Source organism: Bos taurus, chromosome 4, assembly GCF_002263795.3.
Source record: "Bos taurus isolate L1 Dominette 01449 registration number 42190680 breed Hereford chromosome 4, ARS-UCD2.0, whole genome shotgun sequence".
NCBI classification, from domain to species: domain Eukaryota; kingdom Metazoa; phylum Chordata; class Mammalia; order Artiodactyla; family Bovidae; genus Bos; species Bos taurus.
In genome coordinates, this window is record NC_037331.1 from 96,511,342 (window position 1) to 96,537,491 (window position 26,150).

Sequence of the window (26,150 nt, forward strand, 5' to 3'; positions counted from 1 at the left end):
CATAAGCACAGTTATAGACATAAACCAAGACTTGTGGCCCACAGGGACCATAAATGAATAAACCATATACAACTGCCTCAAAGCACTCTTTCCCAAAACATGCAGAATTCTCAGGACATTGTGGACAGAGATCATGGCTAAGGGTATTTAAGTCCGTCATTATACCATTTCAGTTAAAAGATGATCTCGTATCACAGACTGCACGGACAGGGCTAGTATGCAGAACCAGTGTCCTACCTTTTGGTGGCCCTCTATCTCCTAAGGCTCTTTCTCTGCAAAATTGCCCTAAGATTTCTCCAGACAGCATCCTATGAACTAAACCTTTCCTGAACTCTTTCCTCTCCATCTTTCCAATCAAAACTACTTTTTCCTATGTCCCATTCTCTCAAGGCCCTGAACTTTGCTAAGAGACAATTAATATAGGCTGATATGTGCTTATGTTTAATGCATGTTAACATGTGTATATATAATAGTAATATAAATAGCAAATCGTGATTGTTACAACATACACATGTATGTATGCACCAAATATCCTATTTATATATTTGACAGCCTCCTTCTAGAAAAAATGACCAATTCAAAAGGCATAATCTTAATGATGAGATTTATGGGCACCAGGCATACTGGTAAGTCACTTCAGTCGTGTCCAACTCCGTGCGACCCCATAGACGGCCTCCTACCAGGCTCCGCTGTCCCTGGGATTCTCCAGGCAAGAACACTGGAGTGAGTTGCCATTTCCTTCTCCAATGCATGAAAATGAAAAGTAAAAGTGAAGTCGCTCAGTCGTGCCCAACTCTTAGCAACCCCACGGACTGCAGCCTACCAGGCTCCTCCGTCCAAGGGATTTTCCAGGCAAGAGTACTGGAGTGGGGTGCCATTGCCTTCTCCGGCACCAGGCATAAGAAATTAAAAAAAAATACTCTCGAGTAGGTAAAACTTTTGGTTCAATTCTCACATCCCAATAACTCTGCCTTTCAAAACACAGCATTTAGGGTTCCCCTGGTAGCTCACTGGTAAAGAATCTGCCTGCCAGGGCAGAAGAGACAGGTTCAATCCCTGGTCCAGGAAGATCCTACATGCCACCTAAGCCTGCACACCACAACTACTGAAGCCCGAGCACCCTAGAGCCCATGCTCTGCAATGAGAGAAGCCACCACGATGAGAAGGCAAAGCACTGCAACTGGAGAGTAGCCCCCGCTCGTCTCAACTATAGAAAATCCCTTGCAGTAACGAAGACCCAGCACAGCCATAAATAAATTAAATTATTTAAAACAAACAAACAAACAGCATTTTAAGTCCTTTGAAGTCCGACTCTAATCTTCCTTTCTGGCCTCCTATTCCATTATACCTCCCCCACATTCAGTCTAACCATTTCTAGAATTTGATTCCCTCTTCATGCAAAGTCATTCTCCCTTTGCTCACCTTGAGAAAATCTCAAAAAAAAAAAAAAAAGCCCCTCTTCCTGCAGTCCAGATCCTCCTCACCCCCACCCTATTTGGTCTGTGCCTTTCTGTGAGCATTTGCCACGCTGCAGTGGCTGTGTACTTTCTGCCTTCTCACGTGTACTGCCAATGTCCTGAGGGCACGGATCACGCCTCTTCACCTCTGTGTTTCCAGTTTATAAAAACCACCTGAAATGTATTAAATACTCAACAAATCTTCTTGAACAAACTTTTTTTAAAAAATGGTTGTGGGGTTTTTTTTTTGGCTGCACTGGGTCTTACTTGCTGTATGCGAGTTTCTCTAGTTGCAGACATCGGGGGCTATGAGTTTCTCATCGTGGTGGCTTCTCTCGCTGCTGAGCACACGTGCTAGAGTGCTCGGGCTTCAGTAGTGGCATGCAGGCTCGGCAGCTGCGGTTCGCGGGCCCTAGAGCACAGGCTTAATAGTTGTGGCACGTGGGCTTACTTGTCCCATGCCATGTGAGATCTTTCTGGACCAGGGATCAAACCTGTGTCCCCAACACTGCAAGGCAGATCGTTAACTTCTGTACTACCAGGGAACCCTAACAAATGTTATAGCTGTTACAGTTATAATTCCAGCATCAGGTTTTGACACTTCTGCAGCAGAACTCATAATTTCAACAAGTAACAGACCTCCGAGGACAGGGCCTCAGACATCCATTTCTGCATTTCTAGCACCCACAGAGCGTGGAGCATCAGAGACCGCTGACGGATGGCTGTGTTGTTGATAGTAATGATGAGCTGTCACATTACTACCCTTCAAAACAAATGTATGTCCCTGAGCAGCTCTTCACTGGGGGAAGAAACCGAACAAATGAAAACAGGATATCAGAATCTACTCATTGAAAAGAACTTCCAAGATCGGGGAGTTGATGAAATTGGTCTCCAGGAAAATCTCGTATCTCAAAGACTTCAAAAATACCTCCAAACCCACACCCCACTAACCACACCAATAACACAAATAACAAAGCAGTGACAAAACATTTGATCCCTGTTTCTTGTCAACCAACCAGGAGGTCTGAGAGAAACAGGCTACACCTAGCGATGTTATTCTCTTTACATTAAGGTCTTCTGTATCAGAGAAACTCTATCATGACAAGAACCAGTTAATTGTGAATAGTACCAAATGAGCTGTAGCTGAGGTGTTATGCATGTAAATCAGCGAAGCCTGATGCAGAAAACAGCAGCATCTGGGCGTGCAGCTTGCAAAGTAATGAGACTGTGATGACGTGCTGGCGTCCGGCTTTGATCACTTCATCTTGTTCAAGAGCTCTGCTGGGGAAACAGAGGTGAGAGGCACTGACCTCCCTCCCGCCACTTTGCAGGAGCACAAAAAGACAGGAATGGATCAAGGACTGATCCCCTTCCCTCTTCTCCTCCTTGCCAACACACACCCCTTTTTCAGAACTGACAGTTTCATAGTGGGGAACCCAGCATAAAGCAGGCTGAGCAAGCTTCTAGCATATGAAGTGTCATGTCTGCACACGTCGACAGTAATTGGCAATTCATTTCTCACCCTAAAAGCAGAAACAGGTGTATGCTACCTTCAGACTCCTGATCATAAACCACACAGAATGTGCCTCACACACACGCAGCTTTGTGGAAATTTATACCGGTGGCGGGCTGGTGGACTTCAGAGTCTCCACAGATGGATCTGTCTCACACATAAATAGGTGTTTGTGCAGTCTCAGAAGCACAAGAGAACAAAATGAAGAGCGGATGGCAGAACCATAAAAAAAAAAAGAAATCCCACCACACAACAGCAGCCCTTAGGCTTTCTTGTGTTAATACTGCAATTGGCAAATAGCTGACTTTTTTGTGCTTGTAAGATCCCTACAAAGCGTGTTAACATACTCAAAGGGGAGGTTTCAGTCCTTGGAAAGGAGTATAAAGCCAGATGTATCACTGCACAGTATTTCTTGCCAGCCTCATCCAGAAACGGTAGCTGAGGTGACTGGAGAAGGGAGCCAAGAGTGAGCACTCTCCTTAACGAGCACATCTATCAATTTTCAAGGGATGCAGTTGATTACCAGCATTTAGACAAACACACTCACACAAGGAGTAGGGCAATTTAAGTGCTGGCCAGTGCATGAGAAAGCACATTAAATAGCTCAAGGCAGCCATGTGAGCAAGTGGGGCAGGCTTGGCGACACTTTCACGTGGGAACGTGTGCTTTCATCTCAACATGCAGTAAGGGCCAAGATGCAAGCTTTTACACGTTTTCAAGCATTGTGCCAGGGCTCATGCAATACGTAGTATGAACACATTGCTGCCTAAGATTATAATATTAAAAAGTACCAGAGTTACTATATAAATGTTTCATGTACAGATCCTGCCTTTAAAAATCCTTTTTATATAATCTAGTATATATATCACATATGTATAACAGGCAAACATAATTTAATAAAATATGTGGAATTTTTAAAAAAGGGTACAAATGAGTTTATCCACAAAACAGAAGTAGAGCTACAGACAGAGAAAACAAACTTATGATTATTAGGTGGTAAGATGGGGTGGGGGGGAGATGGATAAATTTGAAGATTGGGGATGATATATACACATTACTAAAGGCACTCAATATGTCAGCAAATTTGGAAAACTCAGCAGTGGCCACATGACTGGAAAAGGTCAGTTTTCATTCCAATCCCAAAGAAAGGCAATGCCAAAGAATGTTCAAACTACTGCACAATTGCACTCATCTCACATGCTAGGAAAGTAATGCTCAAAATTCTTCAAGCCAGCTTCAGCAGTACGTGAACCGTGAACTTCCAGATGTTCAAGCTGGTTTTAGAAAAGGCAGAGGAACCAGAGATCAAATTGCCAACATCCACTGGATCATCGAAAAAGCAAGAGAGTTCCAGAAAAACATCTATTTCTGCTTTATTGACTATGCCAAAGCCTTTGACTGTGTGGATCACAATAAACTGTGGAAAATTCTGAAAGAGATGGGAATACCAGACCACCTGACCTGCCTCTTGAAAAACCTGTATGCAGGTCAGGAAGCCACAGTTAGAACTGGACATGGAACAACAGACTGGTTCCAAATAGGAAAAGGAGTACGTCAAGGATGTATACTGTCACTCTGCTTATTTAACTTATATGCAGAGTACATCATGAGAAACGCTGGGCTGGGGGAAGCACAAGCTGGAATCAAGATTGCCGGGAGAAATATCAGTAACCTCAGATATGCAGATGACACCACCCTTATGGCAGAAAGTGAAGAAAAACTAAAGAGCCTCTTGATGAAAGCGAAAGGAGAGTGAAAAAGTTGGCTTAAAGCTCAACATACAGAAAACGAAGATCATGGCATCTGGTCCCATCACTTCATGGCAAATAGATGGGGAAACAGTGGAAACAGTGGCTGACTTTATTTTTTGGGGCTCCAAAATCACTGCAGATGGTGAATGCAGCCATGAAATTAAAAGACTTACTCCTTGGAAGGAAAGTTAAGAGCAACGTGCTGCTGCTAAGTCGCTTCAGTCATGTCCGACTCTGTGCGACCCCACAGACAGCAGCCCACCAGGCTCCCCCGTCCATGGGATTTTCTAGGCAAAAGTACTTGAGTGAGGTGCCATTGCCTTCTCCAATGAGCAACCTAGACAGCATATTAAAAAGCAGAGACATTACTTTGACAACAAAGGTCCGTCTAGTCAAGGCTATAGTTTTTCCTGTGGTCATGTATGGATATGAGAGTTGGACTATAATGAAAGCTGAGCGCTGAAGAATTGATGCTTTTGAACTGTGGTGTTGGAGAAGACTCTTGAGAGTCCCTTGGACTGCAAGAAGATCCAACCAGTCCATCCTAAAGGAGATCAGTCCTGAGTGTTCATTGGAAGGACTGATGTTGAAGCTGAAACTCCGGTATTTTGGCCACCTGATGCGAAGAGCTGACTCATTTGAAAAGACCCTGATGCTGGGAAAGATGGAGGGCAGGAGGAGAAGGGGAAGACAAGAGAACGAGATGGTTGGATGGCATCACCAATTCAATGGACATGAGTTTGGGTAGACTCTGAGAATTGGTAGTGGACAGGCAGGTCTGGTGTGCTGTGGTTCAATGGGGTCACGAAGAGTTGGACATGACTGAGCAACTGAACTGAAAGTGAAAAGGACTTACTGTATATGTATAGCACAGAGAATTCTACTCAATAGTTTGTAATGGCCTATATGTGAAAAGAATCTGTTAAAAAAGTGGACATATGTTTATAAATAACTGATTCACTTTGCTGTAGAACAGCAATACTGTAAATCAACTATACCCAATAAATTTTTTTAAAGTAAAAGAAAATAATAATAAGGGGGGAAACTTATTTTTAAGAAAACAAAGTAAGATTTACTCCTATAGCTATAGAGATCAAATATACTGAACGAACAGCCCTGACTTTGAGATAAAGTATTCAAATTCTAGTAAGCAAATATGATTATGGATAAGATCAGAAATCACAAGTTTTTTAAAACTGTGATTAAACTTAGGAAACTTATTTTACCTAGGACAAATTACTGTTAGAAGTAGCGTATTCCCAGTATTTTGGACATTTTTTCCCCTGATTAAAATTAGGAAATTTAGGATATTTTAAGAATAATTAACATAAAAAATTCACTGACCTAGGTGTTCACATTGCAGCAAAAATTATAAATACACCTATAACTACTACCCAGAAAACGAATCCTCAGTATCTCAGGAAGTTCACATGGGTCTGTTTTCAGTCAAGTCCCCTTCTATCCCCATCAACTACTTGCTGATTTCTATCAGTATAGACCAATCTTTCCTTTTTTTTGAACTTCATATAAATGGAATCACATAATGAATAATGTCTTATGTCTGGCTTCTTTTTGCTTAACATGTTCCTGAGATTCATCTATGTTGTTATATGAATTAATGGTTTGCTTTTTTTTAAAAACTGCTGAACAGTATTCTACTGTATGAATATACCACAACTTTTTTAATCCAGTCCTTCACTGGTGACCATATGAGTGGTTTCTAATTTTTGACAAGTATGAATAAACCTGATATAAACGGATATACAAATCTTTCTGGAGATGTATATTTTCTTTCTCTCTCATATATGCATGGTCAGTTGTGTCCGAGTCTTTATGACCCCATGGACTGTAGCCCATCAGGCTCCTCTGTCCACGGAATTCTCCAGGCAAGAATATTGGAGTCAGTTGCCATTTCCTCCTCCAGGGGATTTTCCTGACCCAGGGATCGAACCCGAGTCTCCAATGTCTCCTGCATTGGCAGGCGGATTCTTTACCACTGAGAGTATTTTCTTTGCTCTTGGGTAAATACCTAGACCTGGAATTTCTAGGTCATGGACCAAATGAATGTTTAAATTTATAAGAAACTGTCAAGCTTCTTCCAAAGTGACTTTGCTCTTTTATACCCCCTACCAGCAAAGCAGGAAAACTCTGGTTTCTTTACATCCTTTCAGACACTTAGTACTGTCAATCTTTTTGATTTTTACCATTCCAGTGGTTTTAATTTGCAATTCCCTGATAACTAATGATGTTATTAGCACTTCTCATGTGCTAATTGGCCATTCTTATATCTTCCTTTGAAGAGTCTGTTCAAGTCTTTTGCTTATTTTTAGTATTCTCAAAATGGTGTCTTAAGATGAGCAGAACATTTTAATGAATAAAGTCCAAATTTATCAACTTTTGTATTTAGTTTGCTTACATGTTAAGAAAAACTGCAAAGAGCCAGAAATAGGAATCCTTGATAGACTGACACCCAGAGAGATGATCTGGACATTATACATTCAAATAAACAATAGGAAGGCCCGTTCAATGATGAGTACCCTGGTTTCAATGTTAACACCATGGTTTTACCCTAGATACAGTGAGTGGGCAACCCTAGGTTAATTATCTGGTTTAGAGCAGGAAGGGCTGATAGCGCTTGGAATAGGCTTCCCAAACCAGGGACTGATGAAACACAAGCAGATACCACCGTATGGCTGAGCCTATACAGATTGCCAGAGACCATCCTGACAGCTATTACTTTTATGCATAGATAACTTCTTTGATGTAATTTTTAACCACACTTAAGGCTCTAGATGGTTAAACTTTGAAAATTTGACACAAGGCAAGAACTGAAAATCTACCTCCTACAAGTCTTCCTGTGCGTGGCCGGTCAGTCAGACAGTAATTAACTCTAATTGGCCCCCCTACAAGCTTCTCTGCTTTCTACCTGTAGCGGAGTGGCACTCAAAAAGCAAAATAACTATTTCTCAGCTTTGAAAACATCAAAGTAAAATTTTTAAAAATTATTTCCAAATGGATCCTTTAAAAAGTAAATGAACTCTTGCTGCAATCAGCAACAGGAAAAAACTTAGTAATCCCAGTTAGAAATACCTTTAGGAAACTATGAGCTGTGTAGCTAATTACTCAAATAAGCAAGGATCAATAATTCTAAAATATTGTGCATCTCAGAATATAAAATGTTCTCATTTAAATATTATGATACAAAGAAAGAAACAAGCTATCATTTTGGTAGAATCTTCATTTATCTAACTAACAGTGCGCAATTAATATTTCATATAACCATGTAGAGTAACACTAGATTCTTAATGGATTGTATTGATTAAAGCAGAAAGTTCAATGCTAATGTTCCTGTAGGGGAAAAACAAAATGATTCGTTATCTCATGCAGAACAAATCATGAATTCAGGAGCTTGTGACCACTAACCTAAGGGCCGCAACAAGACTGGTTTTGATAATTTCCATGCAACACATAAATGGACTGTATTAAAGGAAAAAAGATTCCTAGAGTAACCCAAACAAGCCCCAGTTGCCACTGCTGAGGCCTGGAAGAGAATTCCAGGTCACGGATCGAACGCAGGATGTGGCCAACCTGGTTCCACCGGCTTGTAGCACTGCTTGAGGTTCCTTCACACACACTGTTGAAATGATAAGGGGGTTTCCACTGTGACCCTCTAGACCTGGAGACCTACTGCCCATGTTCATGAAATGGCTGCAGTTTCTATTGTTTTGTGAAATAGGTAATACCATCTTAGGGCTTACACCCCTGTCCTGCCCTTTTACTCCTATATTCCATCTTCTAGTACTATATTCATCCACTTTGCCACCCCGCCCCGTCCCCTTCTGCAGACGCTTCTGGACTGAGTGGAAAGCTGTGAGGAACGGTCAACAGTCTGTGCTTTGTTTTTCAAAGTGGCTGTACCAGTCTGCATCCCCACCAGCAGCATGCGTATAGGGGGCGGCGGTATCCCTTTTCTCAGCAATCTCTCCAGAATCTGGTATTTGAACATTTTGATAATGGCCATTCTGGCTGGTGTGAGGAAGTGCCTCACGGAGGTTTGGATTTGCATTTCTCTGATGGCTGGCCCTGCTGAGCGTCTTTTCATGTGCCTGGTAGCCTTCTGGGCGTCTGCTTTGGAGAGGTGTCCGTCTGGGTCTTCTGCCCATCCTGAGTTGAGACTGGGCTGCATGAGCTGTTTGTGTGTTTTGGAGATTGAGCCCTTATTGGCTGCATCATTTGCGAGTGTTTCCTCCCAGTCTGAGGGGTGTCTTTTCACTTTGCTTGTGGTTCCCTTTGCTGTGCAGGGCCTTGTGAGTTTGGGTTCCATTTGTTTCTGTTTGCTTTTGTTTCTATTGCCTGGGGAACTGACCTAGGAAAGCACTGTTAATTTATGCCGTAGGCTGTTTTGCCTGTGCTCTCTCTTCCAGGAGTTTTATGGTGTCATGTCTCAACAAAAACAACAAACAACCCTATACTTCTAAATGGGCAATTATAATTAAATGTATGCAGAACTGATGCAGGTGGAAACCTAACTCCCAAGTGGTGTTAGTGTTTCTTGGCATTTAATCTTCCGTTACCTTAGAGAATTAAGCATGTAGACTAAGGATAGAGCTCCCACTTGAAGAAGAAACTAACTAGCTAACTAGACAGATGTGATTAGGAGGGATCCGATCTTAAAGGCGGGGAGAAGGCCTTAATCACCTAGTTTCCTTAGAAATCTAAGCAATTCTACAAGCTCATCGTAAGAAGTATAGTCAAACACTGGTGTGTTCCAAAGCAGGTCTCACTTGCCTTGGCACTAGTCTGCTATTTTGGGGTATGTGGGGGAAGAGAATGACACAGCTTCTTGCGGTGGCCAGCTCCGCTCCTCACATCCCCGGATGAAGGACAGAAGGGGCTGCCATACCCATGGTAGGCGGCGTCTTAGATCGAAGTAAAATAGCTACTTAGGTCCATTTTTTAGATGAGGATCAATAATAACTTTTTTTTTTCTTTTTCAACTTTAAAACCTTCTCAGCTTGAATGCCCTAAAGAGAATGGCAGTTAAAATTTACATTTTAGAGATGGAAAACACAAGACAAAGATATAATAAATAACCAGCCTGAGGAGTGAGGTGTTCCAGGTAATCAAGACTACGTTTCAGACAAGTGGGTATTTGCTATCAGACAAACTCTAGTGGGAACGTGAAACACTGTGGAAGATGACAGAGGTGAGTTGATGTTTAAAAAAACAAGAACAACACACAACGCTATACTTCTAACTAGGCAATTATAGCCAGGTGTACATACAAGGAGTACAGGTATATTTACTTTTTCTAGAATTTAACCTCTTCCGTTGCTAAGTCTCTTACAAAATAATCAAGGCATTGCTTGACTCTAAGGATCGTAGGGAATAAAATGTCACCACTGCAGCTGCTGTATTTCCTGTTCACAGCCCTTCAAATTTAAAAAAAAAAAAGGAGGGGGGTGAAGGCCCAATACAAATGTGGAATTTAATTAGTTAGTAAAAGCCCCAATCCTTGCCCGAAGTCTTGTTCTTCCTGTAATATTGCATTCTTCTCTTCTTGTGTAAACTTTTCATTATGGAGGAGACATCTTTATAATACAATAACTCTAGTTATACTGTAACTGCTGGTAACATAACTCCTGCATTGGAAGAGCCAGCATGTTCAAGTAATGTTGTTTTAATACAATTTGTGTTCAGCAGAAAACCAAGTTGACTTGGTCATTTAGAATTTGATCAATGTGAATTAGTGTCTTACTGAGATAAACCATTTGATCATTTAGAAATTGATCAATGAGAATCAGAGGTAAAACATTTATCATGTACATGTGGTATATCAGAGCCATTCACGCAGCACGAAAGTAGGTTATAAGCAGACATCAATAAGTGTTAGAGATGATGTGCAGCGAAACTGTCAGCTGCAGACACAGATACATGCCTGACAGTATATAATTTTAATCCTTTTGATAAGGCAAGTTCCTCAATGAGGCAGCTGGCATCACTGAAAAATTATAGGAGTTCAACTTTCGGAAAAATGGGAAGAGGCACAGCGATGCTAAATATCTCAAACTTTGGAAATAGGCTTTAATTAAAAGTTTAAGCAGAATGTAAGCAACATAAATTTCCTCGGCGAAACTTTTAGAAGAGCTCTAAGACTATTAATCAGAGTAAACTGTATCCCCGCAGTACAATTAGTCCTATTAATCTAATACTTCCAAACTCAAGTCACATTGACATTCAAGCCCACTGGCTTATGCATCGAACAGAATTATAAATTTGCCAGTCAAAATCTTATTTAATTATTTTACAGCCAATTAAGCAGGATCTTTAAACACTTGCTTAAAACTGTCCATAATCCACATGTGTAATTACAGAGAACACGAGAAACACCTGCTGATACCACGGGCATGTCATCCTCAGCTTCACTAACTCATTCGTAGTGTAGCTATTAAAATCACACATCCCAAAGAGAAACTAAACAGCATGGCCAAAGTGAAACCCTAATAAAACCAAGGACATTTTAAAGTGAAAAGAATTTTACATTGATGCAAACATTTGACTATATAATACTTTAAAAAGCCATTTTATCTGGAACAGTTTTTGCAAAGCATTCTGCAGAATCACCTAAACTCCTTCCACGGGGTAACTAATCTTTTAATACGTTACAAGGATAACCCAGGCTTCTTCCATGAGCCTAAATTTGTAAGTCAGGTTTGAACAACTTCGTTCAAGGATAAAAGTGAAAACCCTTGCTAACGCCTGGCACACAAAGGAGCATTACCAGCATTCACATCCGACCGCACAGAATCACACTCCTTTACGAGTGCTTCATCCTTCAAAGACACTGAAGCCAAGCTAAAAAGTTACACCTCTAATGAGATCAGTCCAGAAGTATTTTCAATAGATCTATGCCACTTGCCATATACGTTGTTATGGAAGGTAGAAGTGGCCAGTCCATTATCTAAAGGAAAACATGGGACGGAAAGATCAGCCATCTCTGAAATGTTTGTTTGCTATTACATTGTCTTCCCGAGGTTTACACTGCCTTTACGATATCTCACATTGCTTTGATATTGCTCTACACATTTGTTTCATGTTTGTTTCTGTATTTTAAAAACAACTTGTGTGTACATAACACTGTGGTAACGTTTCCTCTCTGTAGGTGTGATATATTGACAACAAGCCACTGAAGGCAACTGGATTCTGATGCTGACCTAACACAGAGCCCTGCAGCACCGTCTGCACACTCCTGATTCTGTCTGTCCATCCTGAGAGCTCTGACACAGCGCGTACTGGGCTGTCCCGTCTTAAGCGCTTTACATGCCGTCTCCCGGCTGGACTATGAACTTCCCATGGCTATGATCTCTCTCTAATGCTCTTTTGGGAGTTCTTTGTTTTTTTCTAAAAACAAATACAGAAACCTCCACAAGTTCCTACAGTGTGTTTGTTCTTTTGTTATTTTAAAAAAATTTTTCTGGCCCCGCCCCATGGCATGTGGGGATCTTAGTTCCCAGACTACGGATGGAGACTGTGCTGCCTAAAGTGGAGGTGCAGAGTCTTAGCCACTGGACCGCCAGGGAAGTTCCCGGGAGATTTTAACATCATCTCGATTGTGTCTGGAACTAGATATAGAAATTTCTCCAATGGTGCAGAGTTTTACAACATGAGTTGGATATAACAATAAAATACTAATATAAAAGTAACAATATATAATAAAAAGAAAAAAAAATCTAATAGTTAATTAAGCAATTTACTTTGTGCTAGACCTGTCTGTGCTAATAAGCACTATCAATATAACAATTAATATAATATTTTGCTTAATTATCTATAAGGTAGACTACAAGGATTAATACTGAACATAATTTTCATTAACAGAACTACAACATGGTATTACTGCCAGAAAACTAACCCAGAACTAACACCATAATTTGCTCTATTTAACAGATAATAACAAAGGGTGATAAAGGTGGTAAGGGGTACTTACAATGACCATTTCAGCTGAGCTGAAAAGGTGTATCTTTAGAACAGAAGCTAGATATAGGTGTGTGTGTGTGTGTGTGTATACACATCAGTGAGTTTACCCAGTGATTTCAGTTTTATAGCTAATTTTAAAGCTTTTTTGGGGGGGAAGTTCTTGCATGAAAGTAAACACACATTCTTGATCCCAAATTACTTAATTTCCATTGAAAAAATGATAAATAATTTTTAATAACTTCATGTTTATTAGGGATGCAATTATCTCACCACAGTAGCACTCACTCTGGATTTTTTTGGAAGCTTTGGGTTATTAAAATTCTGTCTTCCACCTGCTCTCCTATGATGAGCTTCTAAGTTTCATGCCGGTAAGACCCACCTGTCTCCTTCATGGCTATATACTGAGAACACAGCTGAGGGCAGGTTTCATAGAAGCACTATGAATGAATGATGTGCTAATAAAACAAAGTGGGGAGAGTGGGGAGTGGGATTCCATTGGCTCTCAAGTGTTTTCATGGTTTGCTGCCATACTATACAGTGAGGGACTGAAGTGTGAGTTAATATTTAAACATCCCTAAGACAATTCCATCAGCTGTCCTGAAGGATGCACCAGTGTACTGGTATTCGTCACATGTGGCCCCAAATGCTCTGAGCGTTCATTATTCTTTCTCTTTACTGTGGTTTTGTATGGAGCCCTCCACCCCCATCAGGCGTGTAACAGTGCCCTTGAAATTGCATTTTAAGAAGCTTCCATCTCGTGTAATGAAGGTGTACCCAAAAGAATCCTTCCATCAGATGAAATTAATGAAACCCTCCTCAAAGTCCTCCAGGGTGTGCTGTCTAGGAGGGTCAGCTGAGTCCAGCTCTGCAATGGAAAGGATACAGTACACTGTCCTGCCAAAGACTGCGGACATCATGATTCTCTGAAGTCCCCAAGGTTCTGAGGAGAAACACAATTCCACTGAGGAATCTCTGTGCCCTCAAAGGTGGTAAACATCTCATGCTGCTGAAGCACTATCATTTCCTTGGCATGAAGCTGCCAATCAAAATACCGTATTCTAGGAGTTCAGCCTAGCAGGAAGTGGCTGAAAAACATGACATAAAGAAAACCACTTTCTGAAGAGCCAGCTCCGGACGTTCCTGAATTTTTGTTTGCACTGGAGTTGGCCAAACCACAAAGTCTGAGGGCAGGGTCCGCAAGACTATCCTAACTTCTGGTATCAACTGCAAGTTCAAGGGGGTTCCCAAACTACCCTAAGCTTTGAAAATTCGATAAAGGATTCACAGAACTCACTAAAGCTATAAAACTCAGAACTATGGCTCATTATGGGAAGTGCTACAGAGAGTCAGCCAGAAGAAGAGAAACACAGGACAAAGTCTGAGAGGGTTCCCAATGCAAAGTTCCCACTGCCTCCAGGAGGGACAGCCCTCCTGGTATCAGTGTATGTGACAAATGTAGAGCAGCATCAGCTAGAGCTGCTCACCCCATCTCCGTGTCCAGAGTTTCACTGGGGCCTCGTCGCACAAGCTGGCCTGACTGCTCATGTGGCTGACTTCAGTCTTTGGCACTGGGCTGATACCACATGGCCTAAGGGGTCCGTTATGAATAAGAAGACATTTCTTTCACTTGGGAAATTCCAAGGATTTAGAGATTACTCCTAGAAGCTGAGTACAAGGGCCACAGTTTGCTCTGGGGAAGGTTAAACTGTCTACTACATCGGATCAGAGTAGGAGCTGATCAAGAACACCACCTTCTAAAGATAAAAGAGGATGATGCTGTTGCTGCTGCTGCTGCTAAGTCGCATCAGTCGTGTTCGACCCTGTGCGACCCCATAGCTGTTGAGGCTCTGCTTAAAACCAAGTACACCCTACAGATCCACGCCATTGTGGAGAAGGTCAGTCGTCACGACTTCCCTCTGTGCTCCACGCAGGCTCTCATTCTGCAGTAGGCCAGTCCAGGCCGGATTATATGCTTTCCAGGGCCATGACATGGCAGCTGGGTGTGGCTTCAGAAGAGAGAGTCTTTTCATCTAAAATCAGACTTGTTTGTGAAATTCAGCTTCCGCCAATCTTCTTTCCAACATACTAAGTTCATATTTCTGTTTCTCCTTTATCCCTTCTATCCAAGTGTTTGCTGTGGGCTGAAATGCATCTCCCCCAAAATTTGTGTGTTGAAATCCTAATGCCTGGTGCTTTAGAGAGTGAATGTGGACAGAGGATTTTTTAAAGAGGTAAGGTGAAATGAAATCATCATCAGGGTAGATCCTAATCCAATGTGATTTATAAGAGGAGATGAGGACACAGATGGAGAGAGGGAAGACCATGTAAAGAGAGTCACGTGTAAGCCAAGAAGAAAAGCCCCTGGAGAAACCAACCCTGCTTACATCTTGACCCTGAACTTCCAGACTCCCCAACTGTGAGAAAATCAACTTTTGTCGTTTAAGCCACTCAGTCTGTGGCAGCCCTAGCAAACCAGTACACCAATTAATCACTAATTCACATCTAATCTCTCAGTGACTTTTGCATCCATCTCTTTTCTTTCACTTGCCAGAGACTTCTCATCTGGTATTTCTGGCTTTTTATTTTTCTTTTCCATGCCTCCAATCAAACCTCGCGTTAACTGTCAGTTTATTATTACTAAAGGACCACAGAACTCAGAGTACTCACCTGGCCAAACATCTTCAATGTGTGTGTAACTTGTGTGTGTGCGCTCAATCGTGTCCAGCTCTTTGTAACCCCATGGACTGTAGCTTGCCAGGCTCCTCTGTCCATGAGATTTCTCAATCAGGAATACTGGAGTGAGTTGCCATTTCCTCCTCCGGGGGATCTTCCTGACCGAGGGACTCAACTTGAGTCTCTTGTGTCTCCTGCCTTGGCAGGTGGATGCCCTACTGCTGCACCACCTGGAAGACTATGACTTCCGGCTAAATGAAGAGCAGCTTCTTAGTTCAGCAGGTAACGAAAGCCCCTACAAGCTTCTCCACCTTACCTTGCACTAGTCTCCCTGCAACAAACCACTGATCTTAACTAGTTTGTCAGCCACCAACTCCGGGGCATGGTTTTCCTTTTGAACACCTTTCCCTCCTGACTACTCGATACTCTTCTTCAAGCCTCAACTAAAATGCCATCTTCTTTATGACTTCATAGATCATCCTGGTCAGAATGGATCTCCTTTGATTTATCTTAAATTTTACTTATTTGTATAGCTTCAACCTTACAAAGAAGACAGATCCGGGGTGCCAAGTGAAAGGTTCTCACAGTACAGAGACGAAAGGCTTGAAAAACACTGCTTTGCCATTCGTGGGAAAGATAAAAACCCAACTTTAAGAATACATATGGAGAGTGTCTTTGAAAATCAAAATCTATCCAATTCTATATCTACATTCTGAAGATAGCACATTAACCTTTAAGAGTGAGATTTATGGCTCATTTTTAGAAGGTCTTTCCTGTCTGCTCCTAAAGAGATAATTTCACTAAGGAAGACTGGAGGGTTCTATCTATTTAAATATACCTTAAATCATACTTTTTCTAAAAAATATTTTAAATCAACATTAAAATAACACCAATATCCATTACCACACAAATTACACTACGGCAGAAAGTAATAACATTCTACCCTAGGGTTTAATCATTTTATCAAATGCTTATAAACATGCCAAGGAAGGAGGTCAGAGCCTAATACAATCTTTTGACTAAACCTGTCACAACACCTTTCTGTGCTTCACTAATTTGCACATGTGCGACTAACAGTGGTTACACAGCAGAAGTATCTATACACTCAGGAAAATTCTGAATGTTTTCTTACCTAATGTGAGTACTGAAAGCAAAGGGAAAGCACAGGGCTATGGGTCAGGGACACTCTGATCCATCAATTACAGAACACTCATTTAATCATCCCAAGGATTAATACAGGGAGCAATTTAACATCACCTTCATAATCAAGGGCAAGGGAAAGTTCTGTGATTTAAATGTTTTCAAGGTATACGTAAAGCAATAAAAACAGCTTAAATGGGAGAAAGACAGATACCCAAATTTGGACATCTCCATCATTTTATTATATGAAAGTAAATGATCTCTGTGTTTCTACTGTTAGAGGCAACAATTTAACATCCCCTTCATAATCAGGGGTATCCTACTAAAATCATATTCCAAATGAAAACACCACCACCATTGCTTTCAAGTTCGCCAGAGTTCATAAAATGGAGTTGCAACATACTTTCATCAGAGGCCTGTCCCTTGCACTGGAATTCCATGATAGCAATATTGGTCCAAACACACTTCCAAGTATTCCAGAGGGCTAACGTACGTGTGAAAGAGTGGTAAAGGCGTGCTTTCGTCTTGTCGGGAAGGGTACATAATGATAATACTATTAAAGACTTACTTGAACTTTGCTTCCACCTCCTCAGCAGCTTTCTGGTATTGCTCGGTGGTAACTTTGTAGAACTCTGAGCTCTGTGGATAAAGAGATAGCAGAGTTTTCACTACTCAAGAGGACAACATGTGTGCAAGACTTACGATTTCAAAAACTACATAAAATCTTGTGTCTGCCGCTCCAGCAGGAGGAGGAAGATTTCTTGCATGGTGACAGGAATACTTAAAATAACATGTAAGATTATATATTTAATAATGGTATCATTGTTGGCATACACATTGTAATCACAGACTAAACATTCATGTAAGTCATCAATATTTGAACCTTCTGAAAAAATTCCTAACGTAGTTCTGAAAGACTATTTTGATCTCCCGTATTTGGAATCTACCACTGCAAGACCAAAGAGCACTTGAGATGAAATGTGAAATTCACACACCATATTTTCCTATCATTCCAGTGTTCCACCTAGGATATTAAAGGATCATTTCTTTTTACACTGTATATTTGTCCTCAAGATGGATTCTTTACCAAGTACAATTTGTTCTGTCATCTCCATACGACCACAAGAGCATCAACATTTATAACAAATTAATCAGTAAGAACAAGGGGGCAGATTTAGGTAATTTTTATTAAAAAATGTTTCCACTATTACATGAATGAACACATAAGCAATATAAATCAAGTTGTAAGAGCCAAGTAATGCCTTTCCTGGGGCAGCAATATTAAAAACGATCCATTCTGACTAGCTACTGTGAAACCTGTCTTACTGCAGGGGGTGGCCTAAATGACCCGATGAGCCTTCAGACTCCATGAAATACCCTGCAAAATGCACTGCGGTACAAAAGAACACAATGCAATGCAGTGGTCTATTGTGTCCCTTCGTTCTCTATTCACTCAGGTTTCACATGCATGACTTGGGGTGGTTTATTTTTTAATACATCATTGTTGGTTGGTGAGAAAATGAAAGTGAAATCCTCTTCACACCCAGTGACCCCTTTGCATTTAACAATCTGGGTTGCCCAATGACAGTCACATCCAGGTTTGCTGGATGTAGATAAAATCAATAGGTATGTGATTAGACAGCCGGCTCAGGATGGCTGGAGCAATGGACAGGTCACCATTTGAGATGATGAATGGCTCTCTATCAACCTAGAGTCCCCGACGATGCTAACATTTACTATAATCTTATTTGGGCTGCGATTTATCTTTCTTGCACCTGATCAATAAAGATGAACAGAACAGTTGTAAGGATCGATTGTAATTTTTTATCATTTTCAAGCACGAGGTGCATTTCTGACATGAAGACAATATTCTAAGTGTACTGCTTCTGCCTTTTTAAACACTGCAATGTGAGTGATCAACTGCACCAGTCTATATGCTGAGAGGTTTTAATTCTTCTACAGGTCTCGAGCTATCAAAAAGTCATTTGTCTCCTCAGATTATTTTAACTTTCGGTTGTGTCACACCTTCCTATCAGTTCCACTTACAAGGCTTTTCTTTCCTTTAGAACACATACTTGTCAGGACATGCTCTTTCGTAAGGTTTGGTTTCAGCTTTTCTCAGAACCCTTCTAACAAAGAGGGCAGTAAAAAGGCAGTTAGAAAGAGCCACTAACAGTGATGAGGGACTCCCTGCATCACTATGGGGAACGGTCAGATTGGCATCATGTTACTGAACCAAGTATTCAAATGCCAGCAAAATAAAAATGTCTTAATATTTTTGCTTAGTGTATGCAATGAAACTGGCATCTCTGGACAGAGCCAGGAAAGATCTGGTTTCTGGTGCTGTTTAGGGTCCCTGAGCAAACAACCTCTGCCGGCTTCCAATCCAGTGCTCCTTCCTCACCGTAAAATATGGACAATACTAGCACAACTTATCTCTGCCAAAACTGCTGTAGAAATCAAGTAAGGTGGGCAAGAGAGCTATAAAACCTGCTCTGTGTTTTCATGGAGCAAGACGAACATTCAAATAAAAGAATTTTAGAGACAAAGAACTAATTTGGGCAATTCCATTCTGGGCACCCATACAAAATGATCAACATTAAATATTAACTTTCTAACAAAAATGATACACAAAAGCAAGAGTTCTGCCATAATATAAACTAGCAAACTCCCTCCTGCTTTGTAACGCCAAAGTGCAGATTAAATTGCTAATTTTGTCAAACTTTCTCCTTCAAAGTTAAATATACACAAACACACATGCGCACATACGTGCACACACCACACACACACACACACACACACACACACCTGTACCTGTGTTGCCTGCAGACCTAGAGTATGATTTCTTGAAGTTTTAAGCTGATTTATGCTCCACATTTCAAACTCAGTGACCAGTTTCTGACACTGCATAAATCTAACAAGAAAAGTCCCCAAGACACAACACCATACAACAACTAAGAAAATAAACACAAATATGCCCAACATCTGTTTGTAGACCATGTTTAATTCATTAAGTATTTACTTGTTCAGTCAACAAAATGAAATTCTTATTTTTCCAATAATGTCCATCTCGGAGAATGAGATCCTCAAGAAGCCATCTCCCAGCTATCTACCTGCTACAGGAGAAAAGAAAAAGAAGTGTACTGAAAGGTTGTAAACGCTGAGCTAAAAGCGGTGGGCAGTGTTATTGGAGTTCAGAAAACGTAGAGATCTCTTTTGACCTGAGGAAATACTTCTTAAAATGAATAACCATGCTGAAAACAAAACCCCAAACCAAAAATACTCCCAATATGTCTGCCCGCTGGAGAAAAGACAAATATGTATTGTGTATTCATAAGTTGGAAATCTATACAGTGATGAAAAAGAATGAATCAGACATAAAGTGGGGCCAAAAAAGCAAGTTGTAGATATGATACAGCACAATGCAATTTATGTCAGTTTGGAAAAGGGCAAAACACTGAAATAGGACTGGTAAACAGTAAGCTCTATTGATTAACTGTAAGTGGTGGCAGTTATGTGTGGGTGGTAAATGAGGAACAGAGGGGCAGAATGTCATAAAAGAATGCAATGCGGGGGACTTCACTGCACTATCATATTTTTAAAAGTTGGGGGGTGGGTACACAGCCAGTTGTTACGTTGGTCATAAATATTTTATAATACACACAAAAATTGTGTTACTCCCCCTCACTCCCCAAAGGAGCTAATCAACCACAAATGACTCAGTAGAGCTAAAATATAAAAAATACGTGTGGGGGATACATGCTGAAGAGAGTGGCTGAATGCTAAGCTATTGCAGAGTGTTGATACATTACAAAATAAAAGTTCTTTTTTCTCCAGCTCTGTCTTATGTAATCATTTCAGACTTACAGAAGGGGGCAAAAACAGAAGAAGGTTCCTGCATATACTTCACTCAGCGTACCCTCATGTCCGCACCTTAGATGATCACAGCACAATTGTGAAAACTGCTAAGTAACAATGCTACAGCACAGAGACTTGCGGCCTCTGAGTTAGACTTTACTTCTCACAGGATCTAGCCCCGGATCCTGTGCTGCATGTAGTTGTCACAGCTTTCTTGTCTACTCTAATCTGTGACAGTTCCTCAGTCTTGCTTTGCCTCTGATGACCTCAACACCCCCAAAGAACACTGGTCAGATGTTTTGTATAATGGCATGCACTTTGGGCCTGTTGGATGTTTCTTATGGGTGGATGGACACTATCCAACGTTATAGGGAAGGATACCACAGCAGTGATGTGCCCATCTCCATGCATTGCATCCAGGGTTACATTACATTAATAGATCTTTTTACTGGTGCTTGATCTCGACTTCTTGATTGAGGTGGTGCCTAAGAGTTTCTCCATAGTAAAGCTCCTGTTTTTCCTGCTGTAATCAATATCTTACAGGAGATTGATTGACATTATGTAAATACTATGCTTCATCTTAAACTTTTGCCATCAATTGTTTTTGTTTTTCCCAACCATTGTCTGCAGCAAGGATTTTTGTGGTGTTCTAATGATGTGTCAATCCTAAAGGAAATCAGTAATGAAAACTCATTGGAAGGACTGATGCTAAAGCTGAAGCTCCAATACTTTGGCCACCTGATGGTAAGAACTGACTCACTGCAAAATACCCTGATGCTGGCAAAGATTGAAAGCAGAAGGAGAAGGGGAAAACAGAGGATGAGATGGTTGGATGGCATCACCGACTCGATGGACATGAGTTTGCACAAGCTCCGGGAGCTGGTGATGGACAGGGAAGCCTGGGGTGCTGCAGTCCACGGGGTCACAAAGAGTCGGACATGACTGAGCAACTGAACTGAACAGAATGATGTGTTAATTTTTAAATGACATTATTGCATATTTAGACCTCACTGACATAATAATCTTCAATTACTCTCTTACTCAATAGTGAAAACAGTATCCTCACAGAAAAAGCCTTAAAAAACAATCTTCAAAGGGTAGGGAGCTCTTCTCAGAAAGCATAAATTCCCTACAACCTGGTTATGAAACAAGGGACAGGAGCAAACAAGGAACTATGTGAGGGTTGGGGGGAGGATCAGACCTGAGTCAGGAAGAGCGTGCTCTCCACCCCTATTCACTGTGAATAACTGAGAGGGCCCAGCCTCCTGCCAACACAGGCCAGTCCTTATCACTGTAGAGAGGTGACCACTCACTGTTGGGAGAATGAGCCAAATGGGCTTATGCAAGGATTGTGAAAAAGGGAGAAGGGGCCAATGAGTGGTTTCAGATGTCCCTTTCAGGGGATGTCTGAGCTCCAGATGCAGGTTTTCCCAAGGACAGGAATTGGGGCGCCATCCTATTTTGTGAGCCCTTGGGGAGAGGAATGGGGACCACTGGTTTCAGAGCCATCTTCGGAGCTTGTGAAACCGCAGACCTCCCTGGTCACACCCTGAATCTCTCGGGATGGGGTGCAGAGGCTGCAAGCTTCGCAAGCATCTCAAGTGATTCTGAGCACACACCAACTCGGGACACTACTGGGTTTCTAGAACAATGAAAGGAAAATGAAAAACGCACTACTCGGTGTGCCATTCAAAGTGAAAAATAAATCAGTGTTTTGGAAGAATTATAGCAAAACTACTTCCCACAACTGAACATTTTTTTTTGGGGGGGTGGCTGCACTGCATGTGGTATCTTAGCTCCCCAACCAGGGATAGAAGCCATGCCCTCTGCAGGGAAAGCACACAGAATCTTAACCACCAGAGTCTCGACCCCCAGAGAAGTCCCAACAGAACTAGAACGTTTACAAAGGTGCCGCGAAACAGGGATGCTGCTAGGCCCGTCCACAAGTCACTGATGGATCTGAAACTGCCCGAGAGCTCTGCCTCATGGCCTCCCCCACCACAGCGCTCCTCCTCTGAACTGTACTCACCAGCAGTACAAGCGCCATAATATTCAGGTGGGCTGCTTTTGTTATCTATGTTGTCTTGAGATGGCCCCAGGTCGTATCTGCGGCTCTTTTTTGTTTACTCTGTAAACTACTGTCACTTTGTCATCCTGATAACTCAGTTTGTTGCTATGTGGCTAACCAACCCTACTGTCTGGAGTAGTACGTAGTTACATCAATTGTATTTTAGTCTGATCACTTTCTATAATAGCCAAATTTTAAGTGGTCAGTGCTTCTAGTAAGTCAAAGCCACTTTCCTATTTCCAAAGAAATGTAAATGCACACTTATGTACACGATATGGCCCTGCACAAAGCAATTATACGTGTATGCATACAGACAATTACACGCACACGCACCCTCCACACACTGCTGTACTGTGTGTAAGCCCTCATACTATATAAGGTATCAAAGAAACAGCCTCGTGAGATGACCCTGTAAGGAGACCCCCAAAAAAGAAGCACAGAGAGGTGCCTGTGACCTGATCACTGCTTTGGACATGGCCACACTGTTCCATACCTGTGAGGTCCTTACAACCTAAAATTTAAAAATTCTGCATTCATATTCACTCTGCATAGTTTGCTGCTCCATCCATGATAGGAAAAATACTTGATGTGATTTGTCCAGTGGTGAGCATATTAAAAAGCAGAGACATTACTTTGCCAACAAAGGTCTGTCTAGTCAAGGAAGGCTATGGTTTTTCCAGTGGTCATGTATGGATGTGAGAGTTGGACTGTGAAGAAAGCTGAGCACCGAAGAATTGATGCCTTTGAACTGTGGTGTTGGAGACGACTCTTGAGAGTCCCTTGGACTGCAAGGAGATCCAACCAGTCCATTCTGAAGGAGATCAGTCCTGGGTGTTCATTGGAAGGACTGATGCTAAAGCTGCAACTCTAATACTTTGGCCACCTCATGCGAAGAGTTGACTCACTGCAAAAGACCCTGATGCTGGGAGGGATTGGGCGCAGGAGGAGAAGGGGACGACAGAGGATGAGATGGCTGGATGGCATCAGTGACTCGATGGACATGAGTTTGAGTGAACTCTGGGAGTTGGTGATGGACAGGGAGGCCTGGCGTGCTGCGATTCATGGGGTCTCAAAGAGCTGGACATGACTGAACGACTGAACTGAATTGGACTGACCTTCAAAACATGAATTCTTATTTGATACAAGACTAAAACATGTTTTCCACCAAGATTCTCTTTGAGAAGGTAGATCTTATAAATTCAAAGTAGAATGACAGTATCTTTCAGATGTTTCAGCACTATCAAAAACCTGATAAAGGTTTATATTTTGGGGGTCTAGGATAAGTGAACGGAGTTAGGAGGAGGTGAACTATCTCCAAGTACAATCATTTGAGATCTGGGGTTCTGTCACCTATATTGGAGGACAAGGCATTACTGGATCACTGGAAACAAAAGGCATTTTCATTTTCTATATCAAAACATCTTCCAATCTCAGGCACCAGGGACCAGTTACTAAATACAGAGGCAATAAACCAAGTTAGGAGACGGAATGCTCCACTGAACACAACTCTTAAAATGTTTCATTTAAAACACATGAATATGCCGTCCATGGCACACTGCACGTAAGATTCTTAACAGAATAGTGAGAAGAGCACACACTTTGGAGACAGACTGACAAGTCATGGCTCCACGGCTATGGAATATAACTCAAGAGCTGTCTCCCATCTGTGAAATGGGGAGGGTAATAATAAAGACCACCAGGACCCTTGGGGGATTAAAGATGGTAAGTCATACAAAGCTCTCTGAAGATTCTGCTCAATACTCCATAATAACCTGAATGGGAAAAGAATTTGAAAAAATAAACAGATATATATATAACTTCATCACTTGCTATACACCTGAAACTAACACACACGTTGTCAATAATCAACTATATTTCAATATAAAACAAAGAATTTAATAAAAAAATAGGAACAGTTCAGGCAGTGAAAGAACTTCCGTGAGTGGCCTTGACATTTTTCTTCAACATCCTTTTTTCAAAAAAAGCAAAATCTAGCAAAAAATAAAATACATACATAAAATTAAAGCCTACAAATAATAAATGCCTGAGAGAGTATGAAGAAAAAGGAACCCTCTCTACACTGTGGGTGGGAATGTAAATTGTTGAAGCCACTATGGAGAACAGTATGGAGGTTCCTTAAAAAACTAAAAATAGAGCTAACATACAATCCAGTAACCCCCCTCCTAGGCATAAATTGAGAGAAAACACTTATTTGAAAAGATACATTCAACCCAACGATCACAGCAACACTGTTTACAAGAGCCAAGACACAGAAGCACCCTCTCAGGTGGCTCTAGTGGTAAAGAACCCACCTGCCAATTCAGGAGACTTAAGAGATGCGGATTCAATCCCTGGGTCAGGAAGATGCCCTGGAGGTGGAAATGGCCACCCACTCCAGTATTCTTGCCCGGAGAATCCCATGGACAGATGAGCCTGGCGGGCTACAGTCCACGTGGTTGCAAAGAGCCGGACACAACTGAGTGACTTAGCACGAACAGAAGCAACCTAAATGTCCGTCAACAGATGAATGGATAAAGAAGATGTAAGGAAGGGGGTGTGTGTGTGTGTGCGCGCTTTCCAGTTTGTGCTAGTAGTAAAGAACCCACCTGCCAAGCAGGAAACCTAAGAGATACAGGTTTGATCACTGGGTTGGGAACATGCCCTGGGGGAAGGCATGGTAACGCATTCCAGTGTTCTTGTCTGGAGAATCCCATGGACAGAGGAGCCTGGCGGGCTACAGAGAGTCAGACATGACTGAGGTGACTTAGCATGTGTATATAGATATATATAAATGGACTGTTACTCAGCCACAAAAAGGAATGAAATAATAGCATTTGTAGCAACACCGACGGACCTAGAGATTATTAAGTGAAGTAAGTCAGAGAAAGACAAACATCACACGATATCACTTACATGTGGAAACTTTTTAAAAAGTGATACAAATGAACTTACTGATATTTCCAAAGCAGAAACAGACTCACACAAAGAACACTTAAGTTTATCAAAAGGGGTAATGAGGGTGGGGAAGAAAGATAAATTAGGAACTTGGGATTAACATATGCACACTACTATATGGTAGCTGACACTATCACTTTTTATTAAGAGCTAATGAAAAGGAGCATGCTATTATCTTGAATCTTAAAAATTTGAGATAAATCCTTTATTGTTCACCTCCCCCCTGCTTCCTCAGAGCCCTGTGGCAGACTGCAAACACGGTCACAATTCTTGACTCTTTTCTACATTCATGTCCTTTAGTGACACTTTCTAGCCTCCCTCATCATGAAAGGGTGAAATCTATTTTTCTACCACTCAATCTGAGCTGTGCTTGTGACCTGCTCTGGCCAACAGAATGTGACAGAAGTGATGAAGTGCCAGTTCCCAACCCAAGACTCGCTCTTGGAACCCTGCCCAGATGTCACATCAACAAGCCCAAGCTAGACTGCTGGACAAGGAGTTTTTCCAGTAGTCATGTACGGATGTGACAGTCGGCCCATGGAAAAGGGCTGAGTGTGGAAGAATTGATGCTGTTGAACTGTGGTGTTGGAAAAGACTCTTGAGAGTCTCTTGGACTGCAGGCAGACCAAACCAGTGAATCCTAAAGGAAATCAACCCTGAATATTCACTGGAAGAACTGATGCTGAAGCTGGGGCTCCAATACTTTGGTCACCTGATGGGAAGAGCTGGACTCTTTGGAAAACACCCTGATTCTAAGTAAG

The 26,150-nt window shown here is 41.6% G+C and overlaps 1 protein-coding gene across 2 annotated transcripts in view; it reads right to left on the reverse strand.

The window, feature by feature from the left end:
* CHCHD3 (coiled-coil-helix-coiled-coil-helix domain containing 3) overlaps window positions 1–26,150 on the reverse strand; it is a 292,530-nt gene that overhangs the window by 42,523 nt on the left and 223,857 nt on the right. For both annotated transcript variants that reach the window (NM_001035475.1, XM_005205750.5), the window contains 1 exon segment: window positions 17,077–17,147. In NM_001035475.1, the coding sequence (NP_001030552.1) occupies window positions 17,077–17,147 (71 nt within the window).